The 20915-nt window shown below is 40.4% G+C and overlaps 1 protein-coding gene across 3 annotated transcripts in view; it reads left to right on the top strand.

Moving 5' to 3' along the window:
• TBC1D22A (TBC1 domain family member 22A) overlaps positions 1-20624 on the top strand; it is a 183518-nt gene extending 162894 nt beyond the window's left edge. For 2 of the 3 annotated variants that reach the window (XM_053256791.1, XM_053256790.1), the window contains one exon: positions 16927-20624. In XM_053256791.1, coding sequence (XP_053112766.1) covers positions 16927-17055 — 129 coding nt within the window. In that variant the 3' untranslated portion in view covers positions 17056-20624. Of the gene's footprint in view, positions 1-15815; positions 15970-16926 lie in introns of all 3 variants that reach the window. The other variant, XM_053256789.1, reaches the window with a different exon arrangement.
• Positions 20625-20915: the final 291 nt, after the last annotated feature.

The following is a 20915-nucleotide window of genomic DNA, read 5'->3' on the forward strand; positions in this document are numbered from 1 at the left end:
CTTCCCTTTAAAATATTATGAGACTTACCCTTGGCCAAAAGACTTTTAGAAAAATGCAGATTAAAGTGTTGGCCACCACCACCGGGGGTTCACCCGCACACTGTGCGGCAGAGTGTAGAGGAGTCTGGTGCTGCAGCCCCCACAATTCTAATTCCTAATGTGGCTCATGGACAGACTGACGAGAGAGAGAGAGAGAGAGAGAGAGAGAGAGAGAGAGACCCAAGGCTATTGAAGAAATCTAAGCTTTATTTGTAAAAAAATAGAAATATACTGGAGCATCTAGGCAATACTACATACAATGTTTAGTGTTCAGAGTTCAAAGCCCAATTCTAGCTTTCTAATGTTGGATGCATGTAAGCTGTTCTCTGTTCTCATTGGCCAACTTTTAAAACAGTTTCAACCGAGAAGGGAGGGAGAGAAGACCAATTTAGATGAACACAGAGAAAGGTGGAATTCAGGAAAGGGAAGGATTCTGGGAATTGAGCAGCCCAGACAAGCTGCTGCTGCTAATTAGTAAAGGGGAAAGGGGGAGGATTTTTAAGTGGAAAGAATCTCCAGAAGGCAAGGGAACTGCACAATTACCCCGTCTAAACTTGGCAGGCATGAAATTCCGGTTCGAGTCATTCAGGCTGGCAAGTGTAGAAAGCAGGCATCTTGGATCTGGCCTGGATGACAGTGGCGTAGGAGACTTGCCTCGCATGCCGATTACATTATGGCATGCCAAACAATCTCTCTCTAGGAAAACTGACCTCTGACAATACTCAAAAACTAGACAGACAGTCAGACAAGGTGGATTGCTTTCCTTATTGTTCTGCCATATTTCCTAAAGACAACCTCTCTTATAGGATGCAGATTCATAGATCTGCCTCTATAGCTTTCAGATGGTTTTTTCCATGCCTGTCAAACCTCATGCTGTAAACAGTTGCTCTAGACTCAGCATATGCACACCCCCAGTTGTCCCCCTCTCCACCTAGATGGGGCTCTTAATAATAAAATTCCATTTTTGAAGTAGCATGTAACTTGCGCAGGCAACTCAGTGCCTCTGTCTGGGTCAAGACAGGGAGGGTCAGGGAAATAACAAAAGGAGAGGTGGGTTCCACATAAGAACACTGGATCATGGTTAAGTGATCAGTGTTCCCCACCACCACCATGTGTTTCAATATTGTTTAGCAAGCAATCTTCACTATAGCACAACAATTTTCAGGCAGCTCCAGATAGAAAGATAAAAACCCAGTACTTTCAGCATTACAGTAGAATAGCAAAATATTGGCAAGCAATGCAAGATATTGTTCAAGGCACTTAGCAGTTACCTAAGAAGAGTATGTCAAGTAATTTCCTCCTTTTCTCTGGGTGAATGTTTCACCTAATTCCCAGTCATACCCCTAACCAAAGAATCTCAGATAAGAATATTTGGGATAGACACAGTCTCTTTATTTGGGGGACCCTTGAAGATAGGCCACAGTTGGACCCCCTGCTCTTTACAAAGGCTGTGATCCTAAACATATGTAATAGAGTAAGCGCCATCCAACTCAGTGAGACTTACTTCTGAGTCAATATTCATTGGACTGTGTAGCAGAAGATTTTATGGGCAAGTACTAAAATTCCTCCAAAAAAGCTATGAGTGAGTTTTGAGAATAAAGTAGAATCATAATCCTTAAGAATCATAATCCTTTGGAATGCGCTTCCCACTGACATAAGACTCTCCCCATCTCTAGCGGTTTTTAAAAGATCTTTGATGACTCATCTTTTTAACCAGGCCTTTTAGCTTTTGTAATTTTAAATACTGTAAATTGTTTTCATTTTAGGCAGCTTTTTGGAGTTTTAATTGATTTTAATGTTTTGTTTATTTGTGTTGTTTTATGATTGTGAACCGCCCTGAGACTTTGGTTTGGAGCGGTATAGAAATGTATTTAAATAAATAAAATAAAATAAAATAAGTGGAAAACTTCCAGAACATTTACCTGTCTGTTTAAACTAAAACTGAAGAGAGTTGTTCTATCTCCAGTTATCCTTTTATGGGTTTCTAATGGCCAGAATAATAGATTGCCTATGTATTCCGTATTGTGGAGACTGTGTATACAAAACCCTCTGTAGATCATGCTCTCTGTATTGTTTGGTAGATGCATAGCTAATAGCTTAGCAACCATAGCTTCATTTTCTGGACTCAGCAGTGTTAGGTCAACCATGTCTCATTAAAGTGCATTAGGTAGTGATACTTAGCATCATTTAGACTTGCAGCAGGGGTGTAGTTGGCCCCATATATAGAGGATCAACACCTATATATGGTGGCCTTCGCAAGTCTGTGAATTGTACAGGAAAGCTATGAGCACTGTGTAGATAGGATAGATGTAAGGATTAGCAGTGGTGACATGGTAGCAGCTATTGATTTAGTTGCTTTGTTTCTGATTTTTATATATGCAAAGCAGGTTAATCTATATTGGTTGCCTACTACTACTGTCAATATTTATATAGCACTTTTAAAAGTGGTTTACGTAGGATAATAATAGTAATAATATATAAATAAAGATGGTTTCCTGTTGCAAAAGGGCTCACAATCATAAAGAAACATAAGGTAAACACCAGCAATAACCCCTGGGAGCATCCTGTGCAGGGGCTGAAATGTAATGTGTTTGTGGAGTAGATCTGATGGGCAGTATCCCGAGCAAGTTAGTTTTAAGTCTTATTAATTTCAGTGGGACTTAATCATAAATTAATCATGATTAACTTGATCACTGACTTCAGTGGTGCTTAGTAGTGATGACTAGTGTATATATGCTAGTCACATGTATATACTGTTTCTGAAAGAGCTGGAAACATGATACTTATGGATGCATAACTGGAATGCTTGCAGGCGTGTGGGAGGTACTGGCATACATGTCAGTGTCCAAAAAAATATGTCGGTGTTCAAAGATATGTCACATGTCAGTGTTCACAGATATGTCAGTGTTCAAAAAATCTGAAGAGAAAAACCCTAAGGTGCTAAAAATACGAATGCCAAACTGACCTCATGTAAATCAATGGAATGGAATGTTTTTAGGCTTAGAGTGCAGTTAACAGAAAAGGAGGTAGGCAGAACTAATGGAACTAGGTACTGGCGGAGAAAAGAGCTTGAACAAAGAGAACAAGATACATTATCAACATGAAAAATACTTAAGACAGTCACAACTCCTTCTGCTTTTGAGTAAGAAGGTTGTCAAAATCTTAAGTTCCCACCAGCCATTTGAGTTTTCAAAGGAGAGATTTGAAACATTTGAGGTGTGTGGGGCATGAGGGCGGCGGGAGGTTACACCATCTCCAATAATGTACAGTAGTGTTTATGTGTGTGAACATTTCTGAGGAACTGAGGGAGTAGTTGTGCACTAAATCTGTTAATCTGCTGATCATTGTATGTGTGCATGCTCACACACACAGTCTCCCAATCAACTAATATTCACCTTTAGGTCTAACCTATTCCACGATCCCTTTCTCCCCCTACAACCTCAGCAAATATTGATGAAAACATTAAACTGATCCCTCGTAAGCTATTAACTCTTGAAACTTTAGAACTGAATGAAAAGGAGCTGGGCTGAGCACCAGTATCACCAACCCACCCACCCCCCAAAAACCACCAAAACCCCCACAAACAAACCAGAAAACGTACGTGTGTGTGTGTGTGTGCATAAGATGAAAGAGCAAGAGTAGACCCTTCAGTCTTTGTTGCTAACTTCTGTGGTTTTTCCCCTCCATGCTCTCCCGCAGGCTCAATAAATAAATGCACACCAGGAATATATGGCAAAATTTTGCTGTGGGTCCATACTAGGAATGTGCACAGAACCGGCGGGGGCCATTTCGACGGCAGGGCAGGGGAAGACGCACTCCTCCCGCCAGCACTCGGTTTCCTAAAAGTCAGTCGGGGCGGCTGCATAACCCCCTGCCACCCTGTTGTCCCCTTTACCAGAAATAACTGGAAGTACTAGATGTGCCTGTGCACGTTGGGCGTTTGTGCGGCTTGCGCCGGTACGTCGAGTACTTCTGGTTCCTTCCGGTAAAGGGGGCAATGGGGGCAGGGAGGTATGCTGCCGCCCCGATGGACTTTTAGGAAACTGAGTGCCAGCAGGGAATATGCAGCGGGGAGTGGGGAGTACACCCTTCCCTGCCCTTAAAAGCAGACACACACCCCACCGTCTAACCTTCAAACCAGCCAGTGTTCAAACCTGTTTGGGGGCCTGTAAAAGGGCCTCCAAACAGGTTCGTACACATCCCTAGTCCCTAATTGACTTACTAGTCTGCTTGCTACCCATTCATTCCTTCTATATATGGAATACTGGCTTGGTGGAAAATGGTAGCTTTAAAAGCAGGCACACAGGTCCATCCCTGCTCCTCCACTACCCCCACCCTGGTGTTGTCGGTTTGTCCATTCTAATAAGCTAGGGTTCCAGTTCCCGAATCATAGTTCATTTGTGTGACAAATTGTGTAGGCTTACTGTGAGCAGAATAATGGTAAATGAATTGTGTATTTGTGAAATCCATGCAAGTGATAATTCAGATGTGATCAATCAGATTTGATAGACAGAACTCCACTCAACATCATCAGGTGACTGCATTTGAGATCTTACTACCTCTGCTAGATCAAGTACTTCGCCCTTGCTCTCTGGGCAAAAAGGCACCTTTTTATAGTGCTGACTCTTATATTTAGTATAACAGTTGGGAAGAGAGCTGGTCTTGTGGTAGCAAGCATGACTTGTCCCCTTAGCTAAGCAGGATATGCCCTGTTTGCATATGCAAGGGAGACTCGACGTGTGAGCACTGTAAGATATTCCCCTCAGGGGATGGAGCGGCTCTGGGAAGAGCAGAAGGTTCCAAGTTCCTTCCCTGGCATCTCCAAGATAGGGCTGAAAGACATTTCTATCTGCAACCTTGGAGAAGCTGTTGCCAGTCTGTGTAGACAATACTGAGCGAGATGGACCTATGGTCTGACTCAGTATATGGCAGCTTCCTATGTTCCTATGTAACAGTCTTTATTTATTCCTGCCCTGTTGACTTCAATGAAGGCAGAAGTCCTCATACACATCCCTTTTCTTCCATTAGTTGAAGTGATAGGGGAAGAAGCATGTGAGGCTTTGGATCAGGGCATAGGCAGTTGTTGGCTGATAGGAACAAAGGCATTTTGAGGAGGAATCAAAGGGATGGACCTTAAGCCTTGAGAATCCTTGCCCTAGAAATCCCTCCTTGATTCTCTCTAGCTTCAAAGCTTTTGAGTAATAGGCCTGATTTCAATTCTTGCTTTAGAGCCCACCTCTCTAATCTGTATATTAGACCCCTGCCATCTCAATTGAGAGGAAAGCCACCATTTTGGAGAATTGGCCAGCTGAAGTTTGTACTAAGGATGTGCACAAAGCGTTTCATGGCGGAGAGCAGTAGCTTTAAAAGGAGTCACACAGATCTGTCCCTGCTCATCCACACACACACACCCCACCATGGTGCTGTCCTTTTGTCCATTCTAAAAAGCAGCATTGCGCAGCTGCTTCCCTCTTCCCAGCAGTGCGCGAGGGGCATTGGCACGCACATGGTGTCCGCGCATGCGCAGGTGCCATTTGTGTGGTCAGTATGGTGTTGCAGACCATACACGTGGCACCTGTGAATGTGCGGGTGCCATGTGCATGTCGACACCCTATGCGCGCTGCTGGGAAGAGGGAAGCAGCCACACCGCATAGCTTTTTAGAATGGAGAAACGGACAGGGCATGTGGTGGTCCATTCTAAAAAGCAGCATTGCGCAGCTGCTTCCCTCTTCCCAGCAGTGCGCGAGGGGCATTGGCACGCACATGGTGTCCGCGCATGCGCACGTGCCATTTGTGTGGTCAGTATGGTGTTGCTGACCATACACGTGGCACCTGTGAATGTGCAGGTGCCATGTGCATGTCGACACCCTATGCGCGCTGCTGGGAAGAGGGAAGCAGCCACACCGCATAGCTTTTTAGAATGGAGAAACGGACAGCGCATGTGGTGGGGTGGTGGAGGAGCAAAGACGTGCCTTCTTTTAAAGCTACCGCTTGCCCCCCGCCGAAATGCGAATTGTTTCGGCGTTTCATCAAAGAGGTGCCGAAACTACCATGTTTCCCCGAAAGTAAGACCTACCCCGAAAGTAAGACCTAGCAGTAATTTCTGATGTACCGCTAATTGCCCTAGTGCATTTTTTGGGCTAAAATTAATATAAGGCACTGTCTTATTTTCGGGGAAACACGGTAGGAGGGGATAGCTGTGTTTTACTCACTGCCTAACCAATTTGAACCAAATTTGCTACAGGTATAGGGACACCTCAACAGCATAGTTTGTGTCATCCACCCCAATTAAAGATGGTGAACATTTGAGGCTGAAGTGGGTTAACTTGTGAAGGTCATAATAATCAATCAAGATTATAGTGAAAAGAAAATGGGCAGATTAGTTCTTACCAGAACAACTTGTTGCTTATTGGAGCCATATGTACATTTCAAGTAGGCTGGAATTCTCTGTATTTATATAAAACTGACTTTTTGTTCTGTATTTTTAAAAAGCTTTTAAAAAAGTTTTTATATGTTATATATTTATGCCATATATGTTTGTTAAATATAACTGGTTTTTAAAGAACAAAAAATACAAGTAGGATAACGGGCAGCCAAGCCCATTTAGATGAAACACTCTGTCATCTTCATCTGACTAAATCCTTGGTGCTATATTTTCTTATAGTTGCTACAGCTGCTCACAATTAGAAGAAAGAAACCTTATTATGGATTGGCACAATTGGGCATATTTAATATTGGGTGTTGTGGGGACTGATTAGTTGAATTTGCCTCAAGTGAGCCAGCCCAGCAGACCGCTTGCTACTTAAACTATATCTGCTCCACAAAATTATCCTTCTGTCTTAGACATAACTAAGTAACACAAGTTAGTAAGTGTCAGAGAACATCTCTGGCAAAGTGGGGAGGGGGCCTTTTTATCTTGCGGTGTGGATTGCTTGTCCAACTCATCTGTGTTTTAACAGTTGGATAAACCTATTGACCTGAAGTTTTCTTTTAGGAGCACAGTTTGGTTAATTTCAAAATATGTTTTTCCCTAACCAGGTGACGTGTAATTTATTTTTAATAGCTGCCACAGAAGAATTACATGGCATGTGGTTTCCTGTTTCAGTACAGAAAAAGCCTCCTTTTGCAAAGGACAAAAAACCCGAAGTTGTGCTTCTTAAGCAATCTAGGTGACCTGCCCAGCTAAAATGTCCTGGCAGCAGTTCTGTTTAGACGGTAATTCATAGCTGTCACTAGAGACGCCTCACTCTAAAGAAAATTGTTTTCTTTCCATGTTCCTTTCTTCAGTAGAAACTGAATAACAATGTCAATTATTGCCTTTATCAGTATGTAGCCCCCAGAGAAGATGAAAATCACATGAGCCTGTATACTTAACTACCAAATTCAATCAAAGTTGCTGATAAGAGGACAAATGGAAACCAAAAAAGCTTTTGGAGTATGAAATGGATAATATGGGATGAGCTGACAGATGCCTTTCTTTTCAGGCAAGCTGATGGAAGAGGAGTAATTCTCTGTCTCTCTTTCTCTCTCTCTCTCTCTTTGTTTGACTCTAGTCTCTTATGGTTCACTAAATGCTGCTGCATGTAGATTTTGTTATCTTACAACAAAATTGCCACACTGCAAGAGTAAGACTGAAAACAAGCAAAATCATAAATGCGGATTGTTTTGTTAGCCAGTTGTAAACAAATTAGATTTAAAATTCCTCCCAGAAATGGCATTTGTTACAGATTGTCTATTGTTGTAAGCCCTAGTTGGTTTTTGCAATCACAAAAAAAGAAGAATCTTTCACACAACAGCCAATCTGCTTTCTTTATATCTTTGGGCATGTAGATAAGAGACTCATGAATTTTCATAGAAATGCATTCTTCTTAAGTGTTGGAGGACCATGCTAGGTTCAAGAAGAAATCATTCATCCTTGTCCACAGACCGTATCCTGCTGCCATGGTAGTCTTGATTTTATGCTGTTTATGACCACTAGCAGAGCCCTCTACATAAAGCCATATGGCCAACAAAGACTGGGAGATGGTATACTACAGAGCTGCCTATCGATGTATGTTCAGGATGGTTGGTGATCAAGCAAGTGTTTGCAGAGTGCCAATATCCGACTCTTGTTTAGAGGTCATTGAGCCTAATTTCAGTACTTAATGAGCATCCGAGCAGCATGAATGGCTCTTGAGCATCCGAGCAGTCATGAATGACACTGGGATTTTTGTAGCCTGGTGCGGCAAACTATTTTGGTTCAGTTGGCATACACATGTTAGATTCATTACAGTAATAAAGTATGTTCTATCAAGCAAAACAGTCCAGGCTGTGAGACAGACTCCTTCTCCCTTGGCCCCGCTCCTGCTTCTACCACCTCCTATTGCCACTCAGCATTCACCTAACACTGAATAACTCTCAGTAGATAACTCGCACACACAAAATCATTTTTGTACTACACTTTCATTTAATTGTTTAATTTAAGTCCTAAACCAAACTTGTGTATTAATAAGTAGCAAACCTGCCAGGATGTGTGTGGATCCCATGTTGGTGTTGTATTAAACAACCAATATAGATATATTGGTCATGAAAATATATTCTGCAGGAAGCATATACCTATGCTCCTGTGATGTGTATGTTCGGTTGAGGATGTCAGGAATCATGTTTGATTGAAAGCTAAGTTCAGATTTCTTTCCCCGCCCCCCAACCCCCCCCCTGCTGTTAATCCTGATTTGATCAAAACTAATAGACAGGAGAGCTATGGGAAACATGAATGGCTGGCCATTTTGTGTAAATTAGAGACACCAGTACAGATGGCCCCCATTATCCGCAGGGTTTCCATTCTCAGCTGAAGCGCAGATAGCAAAACCATAGATAACGAGGCATTGAGACAATGGGAATCAGGGGGTTAGGTTCCTGGAGGGATAAAATTGGTTAAAAAGGCTGAAAACTGAAGAAATAATTGAAAGAACCCTGCCATGCTCTGTGGGTCTCCAACTGTCTAGCAATGCCCCACACAAAGCGGCAATTCTGCCATTTTCCTATGAATAATCATGGTGGAAATCCTTTCCGCCCCCCTTCCAAAAAAAAAGAGCCACAAAATGGTAGATGGAAATTGCCTTGGAGGTCATTTCTGGTCACCTAGGAACCACAGATACATGGTTTTAAGTCCTTTTGTTTACCACATATACTGAGGTCAGCTGTCAATTGCCCGACCACGGATATGTGGGACCGCAGATCCTGGGACTGTGAGTAGTGAGGTCCACCTGTATAAGCCAAATAAAGTTGATTAAGATTGTTGGTCCCTTTTTAAAAAGTTAGTTTTCCCATGAGTGGTTTCCACATGGTTGGGGCATCACTGAAGTGATCAAACCATAGAGGGTTCTTTCCTTCAGTCATCCTGATTCATGGCCTGGACCTGTGCTTTCAGCCACAGACTTTGTGGTTGGTTCACTCCATTACTCCAACTGTGCAGTGTTGTTTATGGAAAAGTGGCTCTGATTACTAGGGTGATATTTAAAGTGCCCCTGTGTTTTGTATTGGTATCATTATGTGATAAAATGCTTTGCAGCACTTTTGAATGTCTAAAGAGGAAAGAGATATCATAAAGTATATCATAATGCCTGAACAGGACAGAAATACAGAAGAGTATTTATGGAGAGCTGAAGGGAGTGCTAGGATTGTCCCCCAAAATCTAACTTTGTTTTGGTGGTTTCTATTAGATTATTAATAGTAGAGATCTTATGCTCTTTCTAACCTATTAGATAACAAGGTACACTTGTGTCTACCAAATCAATAACATTTTAGACTATAAGCAAGTCTTTCCTGTCTGACTAGAATAGATTGGTGTGACAGTAGTCTATGAAACATATAATATGAATGGCAATTAAAGGTAAAAATGGATTGCTATTAGATAAAGATTCATCTAACTTTTTTGTTGTCCAGCCTATGCTGTACATTGCTCTGTTTAGTTTATGACATGAAATTTTAAAAGGGACAAAAAAAGGCTCTATTTCATGCACTTAAAAAGCATTTCCTTCCATACAATTGTTTGTTCTGAAAAATCTGAAATTAATATATCTTCCTATGTTATCAAAAGATTAATAGAAGATTGTTCTGTCAAAGTGTCACCTTTTCAGTTTCACCTTATTGAGAACTGTCAGCTCTAGTTGACCAATTTTAAAAGCTGGCAGTTGAGGCCTATATAACTATCACTTACTTTTCTATTTTTAGAAGCTGACTCTTCCCAATCTTGACAAGATTTTTTCAGACTATAACAGAATTGTCAGATCTGCTATAGAAGACTGCATTTACTGATTTCATTTGGGGTTGAGGCTTGAAATGTTTCTAGAACCATATCTGTGAGATCAGAGATAATTTTGAGGAAGATGGATAAAAGTCGCACTGCAGAGTCCCAGCTCAGAATACTGACATGTTCTAAAGAGTGGCAACATTTTAAAAGGCACAAAACCAGAACAAAATAACCTTTGTGAAAGCAAAGGATCAAATTACTGAATATTATTATATGGCATAGAAAACTGGTTTTTAGGATGCGTATAAGAGAGAGAGCGCTCAAAAGCATATCCATGTAAGCCCTAGCCATTCTCATCAGTGTGTGGATTGACCTTTTTTGTCTACACATAGTTTTATCTGTTCTGTGAATCATGTTTGTGTTCTGTTTGATCCATTGGTTAAAAGGTCATAGAATGTGAAAGAGAGGTTAAAAATAAGATAAGAATGTTCTTTTTATGGGCAATTGGCTTGCATGAAGTTTTCAAACACTATTGTAAGTTCTGACTACAGTGGTCCCTCGACTTACGAACTACTCGACATAAGTATTTTTCGAGTTACAAACGGCAGTTTTAGATCTGGTTTTAGATGCGGTTTTTTCGACTTACAAATTTTTAGATGGGGTTTCCTCGACTTACGAATTTTACATGCAGTTTCCTTGACTTGCCTGCCTGTTTACTGCCTGTTTATTCTTGAAAAGAAATGTTCCTGTGCAGTTTGCAAGCCTTACTGGGGGTCTGGGTCTTTTTTCTAGGCTCCGGAACACATTAATCCGTTCCCAATGCATTCCTATGGGAAACCGCTTTTCGACTTACGAACTTTTCGACTTACAAATGTGCATTCGGAACGGATTAATTTCGTAAGTAGAGGGACCACTGTATTAGGAAAAATATCCCTGACTTCTAGTTTATTTAGCAGCCACTGAGAAAAGCCGGGAAGTTCAGCATGAAATCAAGACTGCCAAGATTCAAGAAGCTGAATGTTGAGTAATGCAGCAAGTATCAGTGGTTTTCTTGCAAATTGTAAATGGGGAGTAGAATTAGAACTGGTAAATTAACAAAAGTAGTTTGTGTGATGCTGATTTATGGCATGTCTAGGATATGTGGCTCCAGATCCTACTAATTCAACATATCTTTGAAACTTTGAAGTGTTTCATGAATATGTATTGTATTCATACTAAAAGCTTCTCTCCTGCTTTTGTAGCAGTATTTTTAGTTTGGTATTGTAGGCTAATGCTTTTATCCTGCAGTATTGAAAGGCAGAGCAATAACTTCTGAACATTTTAAAATTAGATAATTAAATAGGTACTGCATATATTTGTTGATATGACTAACATGTCAATAATAATATAGACATTTCATTTTTAAAAGCACAGGAAGTGCAAGCATTAGCACTCTCTGGTTGATGGGATTACTGGCTGTTGCTACATCACAGGTACCATTGAATTCCAATAGAGCTTTTGCCATACCTTTTGTGCAGCTAACGCACAATCAAAACCTTGAAGAGATACTAAACAATCTAACTATTTTTACAGTAAAAACAAATCAAATGACAGCTAACATACATGGAGCCATTGGAAAAGGGAAGTAAATAGAATTTATGCATGTACCTGCAGAACGTTCCCAGTTCTACTCTCACTTCTGCCATGAATTCACTAGATGCAAACCATTCCCTCTGTCTCAAATCTTGAGCTGCCATATGGAGATACTACTTACTTACCTTCCAGGGTTATTGTAAGGGTAACAAGACAATACATGTGAAATGCTTTGTGTACTCCAAAAATGTAATACAAATGTAATGTGTCAGTATGGTGTAGTGGTTAGTGTTGGACCAGGACCAGGGAGACCTGAGTTCGAATCTCCATTCAGCTTTGAAACTCACTGGGTGACTCTGGGTCAGTCACATCTCTCTCAGCCTAACCTACCTCACAGGGTTGTTGTGAGAATAAACATAACCTCTGGGCTCCTTGGAGGAAGTGTGGGATATAAATGTTTTTTTAAAAATGCTGCTGTTGTAGTAATCATGGGCATATGTGTATACTTTAGCCTGCGATTCTAAGCACACTTACCTGAAGGTAAGTCCTGTCTGTTTTGGCATTTCTCACCTGGAGGTAAGATACTCTCTTTGCAGTCCTGCAATAGAACCTTGACCTCAGAGTAATAATCCTAGGCAGCAAACCAAGCGATATGCCCTGTAAGTTAGAAGTGAATTAAAAATGGAGATCTCATGGTCCCATGAGGTCTTGAGAAACACTGGTGGGCACCACAGTCTTTAGCCTCGAAACTATGTACAGGGGTACTTCGGGGATCCCCCAAACAGGCTTTCTTTGTAACAGTTGCCATGTAATTAATGATATGCTGATTGTGGGAGTACTTAATTGTGCCCATTGCTCCACCATGCCTATAGTATTTTGGGCTCTGAGACTGTGCGAATTGATTGTTTTATCCATTCATATGTCTCAGAACTTATTTTTCAATCATTTAACGCCAAACACAAATTTTAATTAAAACTCCTATATTGCTCAATAGGCATCACAGCTTAAACATTTCAGTGGAGCATAGTCCAGATTAAATTGTTTGAATGTGAACAGTTGAATTGTTCGGATATGAACAGTAAATGAAACCAGTTAACTTGGCTTCACTATTGGCATGTATGTTGTAAATGGTGGTTTATTTGTCTCCCACCTGTTAGAATGCAATAAATATCCTTACCATATCAGATATGTTTTACATAGTTTTTGCAAAAGACTTCTCAAAAACTGATTTACAAATGTTTGTATACTTGTTCAGGTTGCACAATGCTATATTTCTTTTAGGAAATTTTACATTTAGCTCACAATATTTATGTGGCATTAAGCATAAGATTTTTTTGAAGATGACGTTCAGGTATTGGTGTAGGATCACTCTCTTTATTTTCTTGCTTCTTTTGCATTGTTTTCACAGCCTATCTCATCTGCCTATCACAGCCTATATCATGTCCCCACAGTGCTGATGCTTCCTTCTCCACAGCATTCCAAGTTGTATCGTGGCATCTGTATTTCATCCCTGTGTATGTTTTTATTTTAAACTGGGCACTATATTTCCAGTTACTGTTGCATTTTCAAACTGCAATAACTGAGGATAATGATATTGCAGTTGGATTAATCTTGAGATCGTTTTCCAAAATATTTCCAAATTTTCTTATGCTGCAGCTCTCATTATATTAAGAATTTGTTATAGTCTCTTTTATTTTTAGAAACAGTTCCCAAATAGCAAGTGTTTTCTTTCCACATGAAATAGATGGCAAATGAGACTAATTTCTATGTGTGAAATGTCGATTGTCTGCCATTACATAGGTAGGAACCCAGTTTGCTTTGCTTGGAGTCCCAACACTCAGCACTTGAATAGTGTATCTGTTCAGCACTTGAACTGTATAGAGGCTCTGTTCTCAAAGCAGCTACAAACAGTACAGTGGCAGCTTCACAGAAGGAATTTGACCTGTTAATACTGTTAAAGTTAGCTTTGGTGAACAGACAGAGGCGAATGCCCTGTAGACCCTATTGGAAGAATTTGAAAATAATTAATGCAGAGAATATCCTCAAGCCCTTATTATAGACACCTTTGATTACACAGAAGACCTTCCTAATTTACAGACTCACTTAGATGTGAATGATAGTCTAATAACTATGAGACCTTTTATGTAGATCATCATTACACATTTTGGCATCCTGTTGTTTGTAATGAGTCCACTTTGGAAAAGTGGTTTATGGATATAATTGAAATGAAACAAGTGCTGTGTAGGTTTGGTCCACCTCTTTCTATTATAACTGAATTGGGGATTCTTACTGTGGCTTTATCATCTCAGGGAATATATGACAGAAATATAGAAGACCAGGAAGTGAGACATGTGATCCAGCAGTAAATGCAATTAATCTGCAGTTTCAAGAGAATTCTGAATTTAAGAGAGGTTGATGGCATATTCTCAAAATGTTTGGTGACATATACAAGTGTCCCACTCAAGGTATTTTCAGAGCTAGTGATTTCTCATTATTATGGATCCTATGATCTAGGGCTCAAACCAGCCTATTGACTTCAGCTCAAAGGAGAGGAATTTTGGAGCAAATTTGGCTCCTGGCTGGCCCAAACTCTTGTGCAGTAGCCAGTACCATATGTCACTGGACTCTTGAAAGTCAGCAAGCTTAGAGAATTGTCTCTCAAGGCAGCTTAACAGGTCCTGGTTAGAGGTTTGTGGGTGGCAGCGGCAGCAGCAAGACTAAATCTTTCATAGAGTTTTGAGCTGGTGTGAAGTTCAAAGGTGGGGAAAACTCAGTCCCCTGTTAAGGTAACGGGCTTGAAAAAGATGTGGACCTCAGTGTCTATACAGTTGATGGTCTGAACAAAAGGGTGCTCTTGTTCCCAGTCTATCATAAGTAAACATAGTCAGGGGTTCACCTAGGTAATTGAGGTGCTTAGACTGCCCCCGCTATGAGGCCTGCCCACCACGAGGCCCCCCCAAACCTGCTTTGGGGGGGGCCTTCTGCAGTGACTCCACCATGCTGTACCTCTGTGCCATACCTCTATTTCCCCCCCCCCATAATTTAAGCTGCCATGTGCGCAGCTGAGGGGTGGGGCATGGGGAAAAGCCGAGCAGGCCTCGCCTCTCCCCTCTGTGGCAGCAGCAGACAGAGGGACCTCTGGGCCTGTCCATTCGGCCCAGTGGCTCTTGATAACTGTGAAGCATGCTGGAGCACCTCACAGTTATTAAGAGCCACTGGGCCAAATGGACAGGCCCAGCGATTGCTCCGGCCACCACGCAGTGGGGGAGGCAAGGTCTGCTCGGCTCACACACACACACACCGCCGCACGCATAGTGGCTTACATTATGGAGGAAAACATGGAGGTATGGCAGGGCAGGGGCAGGCATGAGGTGGCTACAGGAGCCCCCCCCCCCAGACCTTGGAGGCCATGGACCAGGGCCCCAAGGTCTGGGGGTAAGAGCGCCTCTGAACATAGTTACTTAGGTTGATTGTGTCTTGAAGTACTTTGAATAGGTGGAAGCTTCTCATGACCTTGAATGTGCTCAAGGCATTAACATCTTTTGTTCATTGGAACTTGGGTTTCCTCTAGGATGCAAGCTTTCTCAGCAGTGGGGGATCCTCCCATATCCAGATGGAGTTTCCATTGGTCAGACTTGGTCATGGCACACAACGCTTTCCCTACTCAAACTGTGCAGGCTTGAGAGAAGCTGGCACGCCGGCCGGGGAATGGGGAAGCCCGCATGCTGGCCGGGGAGGCAGGGAGAAGCCCGCTGCTGCCGCCACCACAGGTCAATAGATAGGAAATGGTGGCTGGGCCCTTGTGGGTCCCCTGACCCTCCAGACTCAGGGACATTTGCACCGCGTTGTCCAATGGCCCGTGGGCACTACAATAATCTTCCCTTCTACAAGATTAGACAACTGGTAGCATCTAGAATGGATGTTTTACTGAAGTCTCTACTTGGTGTCTGGGGTGTTCCTCCTCCTTCTGCAGCTCCTCACACTGCATCCCACACCATTGCCAAGAGTCCTTTTAAGAATGGCTTTAAGAAGAACTTGGGGCTGCAGTGAGGACTATGGAACAGAGAAAATGACTTGCACTAACTCTTGCAATAATGCCACTCTGGATGTAACTCATTATTTTCAAGGTAGAGTTCATGCTGCAGTTTGAACTGGTTATTACAAAAATACAGTATTTGTTAACAGATATGTGTGCTTTTTACCTGCAGTTAGATTTTTTAATTTTTTTTTTATTTTCGGTCCAATAAAGAAAGCAAAGGATGTCTGCTGTTTTATTGTTTTTAATTGTAGTTTGTATTTTTCTGTTAAGAACTAGTGCTGGAATAATTGGTTGAGACCAGACTTGTCCTGTTGATTGCTGGTTTTGTTTGCAATTTTCCTTGAGTGAAATTCATTACAGAAAAAGGATATAAATAATAAAATAGTTACTGCACAACAGTTGATGTTTGTAGATCATTATTACAGGTTGTTGTTTTTGTGTGTGTGAACATTTTAAAAACTGTTTGGGCTAGAAGTTCTTGGTATGAATGTTCGAAGCTCCAAATGATTCAGAGTAAAAGAGGCATATTCACTGTGCTTTCTTCATATGCCTTAGAAAACACCTTTACTGTAAGCCAAACTTCATCTCTGTTGCAAACATGGGACCTGGGCTCCTTAGTAGAGGTGTAGTTCAAACCCAGAATTTTTTTAAATGGAAAAAATAGCAGGAAGTAAGAGGAAACAGATCTGAATTGGAAAATTCCATATGACAGAGAGGTTTAACTAATCATGTTTTATCTAACCATTCCCCTACCTTGATTAACTTATTTATTTAGAATTATAGATTAGTCAGGGTTTTGGTCATGGGTATGCTTCCTAAAATAATCATTTGCTATTAGCTGTGTGTTTTATGTGGACATACAGATGTTTCACAATCAAGTCATTTTAGAAACAGCCCAAAGTAACATTGAGTTGCAACATCGGTTGTAGCATGACTGATGCATTGGGTTGCTATAGCAGAACAAATGTGATCAGCCTGATATATATTGAGACTTGTATTTTTTTAAAAAAATTCTGATTTCTCTTTTCTCTTTTTTTCCTATTAGGAATTGTTAATCTTTTTACAGAATTTGCCCACAGTGCAGTGGGGAAATGAAGAAATCGGTGTTCTCCTTGCAGAAGCCTACAGACTGAAGTTTGCATTTGCAGATGCCCCCAATCACTACAAGAGATGAAAGAACCAGAAACATTATGCAGATGATGTGCTTGTTGGTGCATAATATCTTTTTTTTAAAATTCTTGTTGTGCTAACATACCCACCTGTGTATTTAAATAGCTCCCTTATCAACATCAGGGGTTGATGATGATGAAATAGCTCCCTTATAGTTCATTGAGATGCTGTGAGACTAGTGGATTACCAAAGAAATGGATAAAGCAAACTATTGAGAAGACCATGTTGACTTAAAAGTGAAGATTCTTACTCAGTGCCCACAGAACAAATGCAAGTTCAATTTCATTTTCATCGTGCTCCCTTTTTCCTTTGGTAATTGAGTTAGTATATGAATGAAGAAAGTGTCTTATGTTCATTGGTATCTAATGACTGACCGTTTTTCTCCATGAGCCTTGTTCCTAGTCGATTATGTTCATTATTTTGATGGAAGTGTTGCTGGTCTCTGATGTGCTTGTCAGCTAATAGGAATAATCAGTCTTGCATTGAAAATGAGGACAGAGGCATCAGGCAGTAAGGTCATGTAGGGGGTGTGTGGATTCATTTTAGTTTGAAACACGAAATGTTTGTTTACACAGTGAACTCCCAAACACACATTTTAATGGAATGCACCATCTAGGCATTTACTAGAATGCTGTATTGTACATGTTCACAAGGGATCTTCAGTTGTGATACGCTGTGGTTTGCAGATAGTGTTTAATAAATTATTTCACTTCAGAGTTTCTGAAACATAGACTAAAATATAAAATTAATTTTTTTTTCCTGCCATAATAATTTATGTGAATTATTATGCCATAATGTAAATGCTTTAAAACTATTAAGTTTGTCAGGATTTTTTTATCTGCAAGGATTATTTTTCCTACTCAGTCTTAGTTTACACTAAATAAGTTATTTTTAAATTTTATTGTTGCCTTACTTTGAATTTCTGCTAAGGTAGGAAAGCTTGAGAGAAGAATAGTCTCTACATCTTTTACTTAACCTCAGCTCCCACTAGACATAAGCAGAGTGTGGAAGAGAAGCCTAGAAGGAGCCAGTTCCCAAGTACACTGGGATGTCCAGTCCACTCACTTTAAGTGGCCAACAACCAAGATGATATCTTACCATCTGGAATAAAGAGCTTGGATTTTGTGCTACTTGGGGTAGGGATTGGAAGGTTGGGCTGGTGAAGACTCCCCAATTCCAGTCTGCTCTCCTCCACACCAATCAGGTTGACTGATTGCTTAACTCCCCAGCCACTCGAGATAAAGGAAGTGTGCCAGTTTCTATCGCATTAACTCATCAGAGGAATTCAGCTGCATAAAATAGATGTGCACTAAGGGTTTCGTGCAGAATTATCTGAGAAGCAAAGCTTCTTTCAGGATTATTAACAGAATATAATTGTTTTTGTGTGTACTTGTAAGTTGTTTACAGTACTTTATAGAAAGCTCTAGCAAATATTAAACCATTAATCTACTGTAAGAGTTAGTTTGTAGAATTAGCAAATCAAGTGGAGTAAGCTTCCCTGTATTACTTTCAGTTGATCAAATATTTGAATGCTCAGCTACATCAGAGGTCCTTATGCATAGAAATCTAGCATTCCAGGGAGAAGCTAGGCTGAAGCTTGATATGCTAGATTTCTGTGGAGGAGCATTCAGTCATGGAGTCATCCAATTACTGCCTGAAGTGGAAGGATAGAGATTTAGTCCAGGAAGAGCTTTTTACCACTAAATTCAGATTGCATAAACCTGACCCTAAATTAGTGTACTATTTCTTTGCAGGAATTCTTCAAGGGTGCCTTTAGGTTTTTTGTTATGCCTTTCAACTTAGTTATACTTGTTACCTTGCTGCCTGCTGTATGTTTGGTTGCCTGAACACATCAGAACTACAGGCAGCAGAGGTGCTTATCTGCTCCCTATTTGGAAGGTTGACCCAAACAAGTGATTGATGCATGCTTTTTGGTGTAGGCTGTACAAATTCCTCAAGGTACTGTATAGTCATAATCCCTAGCAGACTATTTATACTTGTCTATCCATGAATTTGGATTGTTTAGGAGCATTGACTGTGAGACAAAGTCCAATCCAAGTCCACATTTTCTAGTACTTGGTGGCTTATTAGCTTTATTAAGGTAAAATAAGGTTATTCTCATAATTTTGTAACAAGCAGGTTTGGCCTCTTTCATAGGGGTAACATTATTGAGGGTTTCTAAGACAATAAAGGTGATCTCATGAAGCTGTACTATCTAGGAGGTCTTAATATACCAGGTAACTAACTAATCAGTGAGAGAATCTCTCCTGCCACTATTCTTATCTTCTATTCACTGTGCTTGGGGAACCCCAAGCCAGTTCTGCTTCTGTGGACATTGTCATCATTTCTCTCAAGCTTCCATAGGTGGTTGTGTACTAATGATGTAATAGAAATGGGATTAGAGTCTGTGGCCTGATTTATCATGTCTACAGATTGTAGGCTATGTGTCTTTCTCAAACATCAGAATACTTTTTAAAGTTTTTATTTTAAGTTCAACATTGATTTCTCTGATGGTTCAAGTGTTATATTGATTTCCCTGATCAGTGTTGTGCCTAACAAAGCATCTTCCAATAATGGAACTTACAAAGCTAACACACAAAATTCCCTAATGGGGATGACAATTTTAGTAAGAGAAAAATAAGTTGCTGTATACATTGATGTGGGACTTCAAGTTTTAAAAAATTACCATATTTACATAGGATTTTGAACTATGAAAAACTTTCTAGAGGAGTTTGTATCTTAGATACTATTAGACAACAAAATTTGCACATTTAAACAAATCTTCCTCTGTAAGGTCCATTTGAGTTGAGTTATCACGTCTTCCAAGCTCAGTTAGGATCTGTATTGCTTCCCATTTAAAAATTAAGTGCTGTCATGCTGCAAAAAGGATCTGCATGGGAGCGGGGGGGAGAATTCAGCACATCGGTAAATGAGGGTGCAAACTTTCCTAAATGCATAACTTGCATTCTTGTTTTATATAAATGGGATATTTTACAGACGGTTAATATTATTTAATGCACATGTTTCCTTATATACATATTGTGTATTCCCTATATACCTTTTTAAAAATTTTGTATCTCAGGTAAAGTGCCATCCCAACCAAATGTTACATAAAACTATTTCTGCCAATTTATGCCACTTTATTACAACTAGGAAATCAAAATAAGTTGGTATCAAATACAATATTCTTATGAGTTAATATTTTTCAGCATAGGAAAACTATCGGGACACTTCATTAATTCAGCCTTATTTCTAATTTCATAGAGTTCTTAGGGAGGTCCTGAAGGCACAGTTTGTCTTAAATGCAATATTAACTAATATGTGTAACAAAAGAAATGTACAGTGCAGATAACCGATTTATATCTATGACATATATTTAGAAATGTAAATAGTGTGCAGTGTAATCAAATATGTATATATAATACAAGAAAGAATATAACTCTAGCTTGCAATCATCTGTCCATCTCAAATACATTATAACAAACTGGTTGCACTAGTCTTTAATTTCATATGGAAAAGCCCCATAGATTTGTATTTAACTTGAGATCTAAACAATAAAATGTAATTACCCAAGACTGTGGTTGTCCTTCTCAGGGTGGGTGTGTGTGTGTGTGTGTGTGTGTGTGTTTGATACACAACATAAGTTTTGGTGAAAATAGTATCTAAAATTGAGAATCCTACATGTTGTGTTACAGTCATGAGATGTTACAAATCATGTAAAGCAGGGCTGCGCAACTATGGCCCTCCTGCAGATGTTGGACTACAATGCCTCTCATTCATAACTATTGGCCACTGTGTCTGGGGATGATGGGAGTTCTAATCTAACAGTAGCTGGAGGGCCGAAATTGTGTAGCCCTGCCCTGA

Source organism: Hemicordylus capensis, chromosome 5 (assembly GCF_027244095.1).
Source record: "Hemicordylus capensis ecotype Gifberg chromosome 5, rHemCap1.1.pri, whole genome shotgun sequence".
NCBI lineage: Eukaryota > Metazoa > Chordata > Lepidosauria > Squamata > Cordylidae > Hemicordylus > Hemicordylus capensis.